General features: G+C 32.9%; 1 protein-coding gene and 1 pseudogene across 1 annotated transcript; one reads left to right on the forward strand and one right to left on the reverse strand.

Annotated features, from left to right (window-relative positions):
- Positions 1–5,439: 5,439 nt before the first annotated feature.
- LOC107647492 (wall-associated receptor kinase 2-like) lies at positions 5,440–9,188 on the reverse strand. The gene is made up of 3 exons (XM_088491321.1): positions 8,309–9,188; positions 6,768–6,929; positions 5,440–6,653 (listed from the first exon to the last, which is right to left on the reverse strand). Exons 1-3 carry the CDS (start codon positions 9,186–9,188, stop codon positions 5,440–5,442), a joined length of 2,256 nt encoding a protein of 751 aa, XP_088347447.1.
- Positions 9,189–9,740: 552 nt separating this feature from the next.
- On the forward strand, positions 9,741–10,295 carry LOC107647493 (putative arabinosyltransferase ARAD1 pseudogene; annotated as a pseudogene).
- Positions 10,296–10,564: the final 269 nt, after the last annotated feature.

The following is a 10,564-nucleotide window of genomic DNA, read 5'->3' on the forward strand; positions in this document are numbered from 1 at the left end:
CAAAAAATATCTTATATTTATAAATTATTTAAAGATTATATCTTTAAAAAAATATAAGACTTGTGGTAATTAGTGTTGGTGTGTGATTTCTTTTGTAGATGAAAGACGAGGGAAGAAAAAAGAGAAAAAGAAAATAAAATATAATAGCAAAATGAGTTAGTTGATTACTCTGAGACTCACTTCACTCACCATTCTTCCGAACAATGGAAAAATCTCAACTAAGTCGGAAGTGGATTTTTTCAATTATATAGGATTTTCTTTTGAAAGTTCATTTGCAAATTGGAATTTTATAAACTTAGTTCACATTTTAGTATCTCCAAATTATTTATATATGGCGTATAATTTTTAAGATAGAGTATATAATGAAATTGAGTTCTCTCCGTTAGATTTAATTTGAAAAGATTTACAAATTATTCATCAACCATTTCAAAAGTAGTATTTTGTTAATAAAAAGTTATTTTAAAATTTACTATTAACATTAGCGAGATCCTTTTAAAATGTACTATAACGTAATATTACAAGTTCTTGAGATTTTTGGATGTGCTTGTTATCCATAATGTTAAATTTGCATATAAATCTGAGTTATGTTTGTTTCTTGGATATGATGCTAATTTTAAAGGATACAGGTGCATGGCAAGAAATGGAAAAGTCTATATGGCTAGACATGTGAATTTTGATGAATCAATTTTTCCTTATCACACTATGTTCTCTTCTTCACAGCATGACAATAGTAATTCTGTATCTCCTTCAGATAATACTGTATTTGAAATTACTTTAACTCCAGGTTTATCTAATTCCAATTTCACTCACTTATACAATAGTACTAATTTACTTGATACAACAGCATCATCTATCATTACTACTCCCTCCTCCCCAACTACCCTCACTACACCACCATCACTACCATCTCCTACTACTCCAAGTTGAAGGCATAGATTATGAACAAATCTATAGCCCAGTTGTTAGACCATCTACAGTTCGTGTGATATTCTCTATTGCAGTGTCATTGGGGTGGCCTTTAAGGCAGTTTGACTTTGACAATGGCAAATTAGAGGAGACAGTTTTCATGACTCAACCACAACGTTATGTTCAAGGAGATGCTTCTCTGGTGTGTAAGTTAAATAAGGCTATCTATGGCTTGAAACAAGCTCCAAGAGCTTGGTTTCAAACCTTAGCAGCTACTTTACATCAATTTGGTTTCAACAATACCAAATCTGATGTATCCTTATTTGTAAAGGAAAATAATTCTACTGTGATATATCTCATCATTTATGTCGATGATATAATTGTAACAGGAAACAATATACAAGCTATAGATAATTTCATTAGTGATATTAACAAGATCTTTCCTCTCAAGGATTTAGGCCTATTTAGTTATTTCTCAGGTCTTGAAGCTAACTACAAGCCCAATGGCAACCTTCTTATTACTCAAACTAAATGTGCCTCTGAGCTTCTAAAGAAAACAGGAATGGAGGCAGCTAGTGCAATGCCTACACCAATGCTTTATATACATAAACTTGGTCAAAGAACCTCAATTATAAGTCCTACTCGTCTAAAAACCAAAAGAATAAACGACGAGCAGAAAATAAATTTTAACAACTCAACTTGTAAGCATAATCTTCTATGCTCCTGTAACTCCGCACTAAACCTTCGCACCTGTAGCTGAAAGGGGTAGAAATAAAGGATAAGAACTGGGGAGTTCTTAGTAGGGTCGGGGTCAGAAGTTAAGTTCGTTTCATTATGTTCTCAGTCAATAAGAACAGTCAACAAAGTATAATTCAACTCAGCAATTACAGAACATAGAATCCAATCACAAGCACACACAATCATAGAAAACACAATCACAAACAATATGCGCAAACAAGTATAATGCATGTGTAGTCTTATACAGGCCATGAGTTCATGTATCGGTTTGTTGCCCGATTTCCGACACTGGTCCTGAGATAAGCGTTTCGTACCGCCGTCTTTATCTCAGCCAACGTCCCCTCCATGAGCGTTATGCATCGCCATCCTCATGGGAGAACCTTCCTTTCGGTCTCCAGTGAGCGTTACGCATCGCTGTCCCCATTAGACACTTGGCACTAAGGCCCAAACAACACTCAATTTCTTTTCAATCTTTGCTCTCTACTCTATTGCGGTAGAGATCCCTTTAATTAATACCTTCTTTTCTATTTGCTCTATTGTGGCAGATGTTTATTAAAATCTTTTTAGTTACTGCTCTCTACTCTTCTGTCACAAAGATCCTTTTACTTAATGCATCATTCTCGTCACTACTCCCTGCTCTTCTGTGGCGGAGATTCTTTTACTTAATACATCATTCTCTTTTTATTCTTTTTCTTTTTTTTTCTTTCTCATTTTTCTCTTTTATTTTCTTACTTTTTTTTCTTTCTCTCTTTTTTTCTTTAATCTTTTAATTCTTTATCATAATTTAACTTCACATTCTTGCCTAGCCTTTCCCTAATGTCTTATGAAAAAGAATCATAAAATTTAATGATTATGAAATTATCAAACTCTACCTCTGTACGAAATCAAAATACTTAAAGCTCTGGAGACGCTTTCTAACCGAGCTACCGAAAAAGAAAATGTTAGAAATCACCTATACCTCCCAGAACTCCAACTGGTCGAACTCAAGGGAAAAGTGAGCTACGTTACCGTCAATTTCTACCAGACAAAAGTAATGCCAATGTGTAGAGGATGAAGATACGAACACTTTTATCTGATTAGATTTTTTATTGGAATTACGAATCTCAAGAAATTGAAATCAAAAGCTCTCGGGTTTCATGAAATTTACGTTCCCCTCTCTTTTCTTTCTTCTTGTAACGTTAAAGGAAGAAAATTAGATGCTGATGATGGTGATTAATAATGATGAGGATGGTTTTGAATGATTTGGTGAGTCAGCAATTTAAGTTATAAATATTCTAAACGGATAATTATGAAAACTGGACATATTAAAACATAAGTAATAATATATAGGAGTTACTAATATAAATGATATTAGTAACTTAAAAGATAATATATATATATATATATATATATGCGCGCGCATGTGTTCTCTTGGGAACAAATAATTTCAAAAAGCAGAGGCCAGCAAAAGAACCATAAGTCTTTAGCTGACTTATTCAAATAATATTGACAATTTGAATTTGAATGAGTTAGACACCGTAAATATTTTTCATATTTGGGAATGAAGTCTTTTTTAGGTTTTCTTTTCTTTTTTTCTGTATTAGAAAGTTTTCAATTTTTTTTTCTCTTTCAAAATTTACGGTAAATATTCTATATTAGTACGCTACTATGACATTAACCACAATTAAAATTACATGCAATTTTGGGGATGCTATACAAACCCGAGGGTTGGGGATTATATCGCAATTAGCAAGTCTATGAATTAGTAATATTAGAGATACAAATCAATTTGAGTTGGTCGAATGGTTAATTCGCTCATATATTTAAACAAGTATTGAAAGTTCGAATTTCGCCTTTTAAAAATTACCGTGAACAATAAAAAAATTACTAGAAACACAATATCTAAAATTATTTTATATAATATAATATTTATAATTTTATACCAATAACATTCATAATTATATATTTATTATTTTTAAAATTATATAAATATTTTAATAATAATTAATAAATATTAAATAAGATAATTTTAAAAAATTTAAAGCAATTTTTTATAAACAATTATTGCTATGAATTTGTTTAAGCTAAGCAAGTCAAGTAAGCAAGCGTGAGCGACGACTTCACATCCGACAGTGTTAATAAGTCTGAACGTGTTTTATACTTAATGGAAAATTATGACATGTCCGGAAAACTCTTCTATGTACGTACAATTGTTTCCCCAAACATTTTTGTCTTTGCAGCAAGTGAAGAATGATTTTTACCCTTTTTCAGAAGTGTTTTCTAACAAATGACCAACTTAGAAAGAAGGCTAAGGATTTGGTGACCTCTCTAAGAGAGGAGCACTAATTGCCTTCTCAAAATAAATATAAAATTTATCCCATTCTTCTATTTATTTTTTGTTTTAAAATTTAAACCCATCGCAAAATAATTGGGCTGTTAAAATTAAAAAACAACTCTACATTTTCTTTTCCTTTCATACATCATTTCTTAGTGCTAATATTGGATTGAGAGCCTGCCTTGGTTGACTCGGCTTGCATTGTCATTAGATCCCAACAAATCATTTTGCCCGAAACATACATAAAAAGACAATACATTTATGACTTTTTAGTACTGACTTAATACTGTTCTAGATCCTATTAGACGTGATCATTTTTTCTTGATACGGGTACATTTCATAAAATAAAAAATAAATAGAAGAATTTTAATCCATGCATTGTTACAGAATATCAATACAACTCGTGCATTATTATTACAACTCTATTCACGTTTAGCTCTAATTGTTGCAATAATCTATTCTTCATTTCTTCTCCTTACCTTACTCTTACAAATAGCCACCATATATGGAGACTCTTTTCCAGTCCTTCGTCTCCTATTTGTAGTAAAATATTTTTCGTTTTCGCTTCATTTTTGTCACGAATCTTTGTTTAATTTTTTATGGGAGACAAATATTTGCGATGGCAAACTGCAAACAGAACTGTAGCACGGTGATGGTTGTTAGTTTCTCTTCTCTTTCTCACGGTGAAAGTGTGAATATGATTTTTGAAAAAATAGAATAAAAGAAAAAGAATAAGACTGTGATTAGTGATTACATTATTGGCCAATGAGTAATAGCTCAAATGGTATAGTCTTCTCATACTCAATTAAGAGGTTGCGGGTTCGAGTCTCCTATCTTAAAAAAAAAAAATAGTGATTACATTAGTGACAGTTAAAAAATTACATATATAAATGTCACTATATTAATGAACGGAGACCCTTAAAATTTGGGTCATAAATCAAGTGTAGTTAAATGATTAATTTGGTGTAGTGATTGCATAAAAATAATCCTAAATAAATGGTCTCGCACACTGACCATTGTTTCGATGAAGAAAAAGATTCTTCTATTAGAGTGTTTTTTTGTAATTGTTATACCTGTAATACAAAAAAATTTTAACTTTGACACTGAACTTTTTTAACACATAAAAATTTTTAAAGTTTTAGACTTGTTATTTGACTTCTTCTTTTAATTCTTTTTTTTTAATTCTTAATTCTTCTTTTTGTTATATATATTTTTTTGTTTTTTCTCTTTTTGTTTTTTCTAGAGAGAAAAAAATAGAATAAAAAAGATGAATTCAGTTATTAAAGTTTTTATTTTAGAAGCAGCATTTCTATTTTTTAAAAGATAGAACTCTACACAACAAATCTTAAGCATAATTCTAAAAAAGAAAAACAACCACCAACACAATCACAACCAGACAAAACAAATACCATAAAGGTTTTTCACCGTCATCTTCACCCATCAGAATATCACTTTAGTATGTGTGTGGTAAGCTAGCATTATCACCTTCCATCTGCTAAAGCAATTGCCCCTTCTTGATCCCTGATGATACTATCATAATTTATATTTTGATGACTACTACTACTACTGCTATCACCATACTCATATCCTTTCGACGATGATGATATAGGAAGTAAGTGCTGCGTCTCTTCAAAATTTTTGTCTCCATTGTTAACCCACTGATGCTTTGACATTCTCCTTATTCCCTCCAATTCCATTGCCACTTCCTTCATGCTTGGTCTTTCTTCTCCTTTAAGTCTCAAACACTTTGCTGTAATATTAGCAACTTCCACAATCTCTTGCTTGTTTTCTTCATTCAAGATTCCATCTTGAAGAGTTTCAAACAAGCAATTCTCTTCTAGGCAAGATAGAAAGTAGATAGAAATATTTGTTTTCTCTTTCAACTTCCCCAACAAAAGAGGTTTCTTTCCTGTAAGAAGCTCAGCCAGCACAACACCAAAACTATACACATCGCTTTTCTCAGTTAATTGGCTAGTTTGCATGTACTCTGGATCCAAGTAACCAAAAGTTCCTTGCACCATTGTAGCTAGTGCAGTTTGATCCAATGGAACAAATCTAGAAGTTCCAAAGTCAGAGACTTTAGCAGTGTAGTCTTCGTCTAAGAGAATATTAGCACTTTTAACATCTCTGTGGACAATTGGAATGGAAGCAGATGAGTGAAGATATGATAAAGCTCCAGCCGCCTCTGCTGCAATTCTGAGACGATTTTTCCAGTTAAAATGATTTCTCTTCTTTTCATTATGGATGAAATCAAAGAGTGTACCATTGCTTACAAACTCATAGACTAGTAGAGGAACTTCTGTTTCTAAACAACAACCCAAAAGCTTCACCACATTTCTGTGGTTAATTTTAGAGACAACAATCACCTCATTGATGAATTGCATAACTTGGCCAGGATCAACTATTTTGGACTTCTTGATAGCAACAATTGTGTTATTCTCTAGAACTCCTTTGAAAACCGTGCCATAACCTCCCCTGCCAATGATTAACTTCTCGTCATAGTTGTTAGTGGCTTTCTTTAATTTGTCAGCAGTGAAAATTTTAACATGGGATGACTCTTCTCCTTGTTGTACTAAAATATGACCGCCGTTTTGCTCAAAAAACTTTTCCTTCAGTTTGATGAGTTTTTTCTTTTGGTGCGCTAAGTATAGCAAACAAGTCCCTACGAAAATAGCTATGAATCCTGCACTTGTACCTGCATGTAATGTGTTGGATACAATTCTTCAATTTTCTTTTACAAAATAATTTACGTATTTGAATATAAATATCTGACTAAATTTATAAACGTAAACGTGATTAAATTTCTTACCAATGACAATATGTGGAAGGAAATTTTTCTTGTGGCAACCATCTTCCTTGGTACCATTTCCAGATTGCCCCTTAGGACAGAAGCATGTGTAGAATCCATTTGTATTGTGACAATTATGGTCACTTACACATGAATGTTGTCCTGTCTTGCATTCATCAATGTCTGCACGTTCAGAGAAAATAAAATGATCAAATTAAACAAAAGCTATGAGACTTTCACAGATTCAAACTAAACATAGAGTTCAAACTTTGTTATTCAGTGAATAATTATCTAATTTCATCCCCCCCCCTTTTTTTGTAATTGAACAATATAATAGTTTAAGAGAAGTATAATACTACATGCACAATAGGAAATAGTATATTCAATGAGTTATAGGACGGGTTTTTTTAGAAGTTATGTGCTTGTTGTTTTGTGTAAGATTCTCTATTGTTATTAGTATTAATGGAAATTGTTCAAAGAATAATATTTTTCGGGTAAAAAATGAGATAATTAATAAATAATATTAATTAATTTAAATATATATAAGATAAAAACAAAAAAAGTATTAATTACCTAAATATTTTTTTAACTTGTTGTGTACATTTATTATTCAATTCATGTGTGATTAAGAACTCTTTGTACAATAAATAATTCATTATTGCATATAAAAAATTGTTTAATTTTATTTGTAAGGTCTTTTGTAACAAAAGAAAAACTACTTTTGTAATAATAATAATAATAATATTAAATTTTCAAGTAAAAGAATTGTTAAACATATCAGTTTGAATTAAATATTTTTCTACAATTATATGAGTGTGATATAGTCCAAACTCTAGCTAGATAAGTTGAATAACTTACTAAGAAAAACACATCTTATGTCTTCTTTTAAATTTTGCCTTTCCTCAGTAAATTCAAAACACTCGACCCGTAAAATAATGGGAGCATGAGTGCATTAGGGTTCACATAATTAGTCAAAAATGAAAAATCGGATCACTGTCCTATCAAATGGTCTAAAAGTAATCGTTTAGACTATTAAAGATAGGTCAAAATCAAATTTAAAATATTTTATCTATTTTTTATATCAAAAAGAAAAAAAAATTAGTTTATATACAATCTCATCTGATATAGAAGTGTGAACATAACATTAAATCAAAACAAGTCACGGAACACCAAAAATGATGATGGTATAAAAGACATTTGGGATCAAGTAAGTATTAAAAAAAAAATAGAGCTTGACGACAAAAAAAAAAGTTTTGGTTATTTTAAATATATTCAATATATAAAAATTTTAAAAACTAACATTTACTTTACTTATAAATTTTTTTTATTAGTGTACTTAAAATAATTATTAGCAAGACTTAGAAAAAATTATACATTAAGAATTAAAAATAAAATTGATGATGAACTTAAAATTAATCCGAATAATAAACAATAATTTGTTAACAATGTATAAATATTAAATTAAATAGTCTCTCTCTCTCTCTCATCATCAAGTCTCAAAGTATTATAGCAATCACCAAAATCATTACATAAATAGAGGAAGATAAGTACTTATTAGTTACCTATGCAGCCAAGAGGGTGGTAAGGATTTCCTTCAAAACCTTTATTGCATTGGCATATGTAACCATATCCAGTAGGGACAGAGTCATTACGAGTGGTGTTTCCCTTGCAAGCGTAACTGGTACCTCTTTTCCGAGAAGCTTCACGTGTTTCATCTCCAACACTCCAATCAAACACCACAGGGAATTCCTCAAAAGGCAGGTTTCTCAAGTGTTCCCTGTAAAATGTGTAGTTTTCTTTTTTGACAACAAAAGAATAGCTGCAGTTGTTGAATCTCCAAGTTTGGCTGAAATTGTAAAAGGAAAATGACTTGACAAAGGTCATCCTCATTTTAGGCGGAATATCCACCTGACAACACCCAATCCCAGAACAATGTCCATCCTCAACTTCCATAGAACTGCCATAACATCTTGTTATGCACCCTGTTGAATATGTTGCATTATCGTCGTCTTTGTAGGAGCTGTGAAGATAGCCATAGGTGTCGCAACCTACACTAACGAACTTGTTGTCTTCACTAGAAATGGTGAAAGAAGGAATATCTATGGAAACTCCTCTATAATAATGACCGTCACGACAAATCCTTGAGATAGGAATCGACATGTCAACTTTAGCCTGGGAAATTTTTATGTCTAAGACTTTGATATTTCCCCAGTATAAAGTTGAATTTGGGCATGTCAGCTCAAACGAACTTTGCAAGAAACAGCTTTTATGGGGGACGGATGATGAGTTCCCTATGCCAAATGGATATGGAACTCGGACACCACCACAGTCGCTTCTGCATCCTTCAAGGGTTTGATTATTTCCATCATCTGCTGCAATTGTTGCTAGAAGGACTAGTGCAACAACTATTAAGAGTAGTACTACTGTGGCCTTCAACGTCATGATGACTCACACCACTCACAAGACACAACTAAATATTAGAATTTCAAGTGTCAGTAGCCGTGAGGAGAAAATGGCTATGGCCTATGGGGGCTCTTTCTTCTTTTTATACTTCTCAACAAGGCGGGGTGATCAAATTTGTTATATAAAGTTAATTAAAAAAAAAACATATTATATATAGCATATTAGCAAGTTTCTAAGAAAACGCCCCTCGCGTAATTTTCACACAAAAATTGACTTAGTTTTGGGTGTTTGCTATGGTACGATGATAAATTCATACGTACTGATACGTTTAAAATATAGACAAATAACAATAAGACATGTAGAATTTATTTTCCACATCAGCATTTAATTTTTTCTTTTTTAAATATATAATATATCACCACTTTTACTAAAATACCCTTTTAATTAAATAAAAAAAAATTATTTATTTAATTTTATAAAAAGACTTAAACATCCCTCCTTTATTCCCAAACGCAAATTCTAGCAACCATCTTCTTCATAATCTTCGTCACTTGTGCACTCTTCAATGCCTTCCCGAACCGCCACACCACCATGCTAGAATCTGAATCCGACGACAACTCCGCCTTTGACATGACAGTAAATTTTGCCTCTGCCAGTCAACCCTGCTCCGACGCCGCCGCCATAGCCACTGCAGATTCCTCGTCCTCCGCCATTAAGGTTTACATGTATGACCTTCCCATTCGGTTCACCTACGGTGTCATCACCACCCGATCCGCCTCCCGAGGCGGCGGCACGCCAAAGAATCTAACCTCGCTGAGCTACCCAGGACACCAGCACATGGGAGAGTGGTTTCTGTTCCTGGACATGAACCGTCCAGAGTCAGATCGGATAGGGTCACCGGTGACCCGGGTGATGGACCCGGAAGAAGCGGAGCTGGTCTACGTGCCGTTCTTCTCGTTGCTGAGCCAGATGGTGTCGACGAGCCAACAAGGCGATGGGTCGGAGGCGGCATACAGTGACGAGGAGACGCAGAAAGCGCTGGTGGAGTGGCTGGAGGGGCAGAAGTACTGGCAGAGGAATGGAGGGAGGGACCACGTGTTCACGGCGGCAGACCCCAAGTCGCTGTTGCATGTGTGGATAAGGTGAAGAATAGTGTGCTTCTTGTGGTTGGGTTTGGGAGGTTGAGAGGTTCTCTGGTGAAGGATGTGGTGGTTTCTTATCCTCATAAGATGTGGTGAACGAGAGGGTTTTTGAACCCAGATGAAGAACAATTTTAGTTTTTTGTTTTTTAATATATTTAATACAGATGAAGAACAATTTTAATTTTTTATTTTTTTAATATGTTTTTGTTTTGTTGTTTCAATTATTTGAAACTATAAAATTAGGATTAATTGAATTCTAAAATTTGATTAATT

This window comes from Arachis ipaensis, chromosome B6 (assembly GCF_059453495.1).
Source record: "Arachis ipaensis isolate K30076 ecotype BB chromosome B6, ASM5945349v1, whole genome shotgun sequence".
NCBI classification, from domain to species: Eukaryota; Viridiplantae; Streptophyta; class Magnoliopsida; order Fabales; family Fabaceae; genus Arachis; species Arachis ipaensis.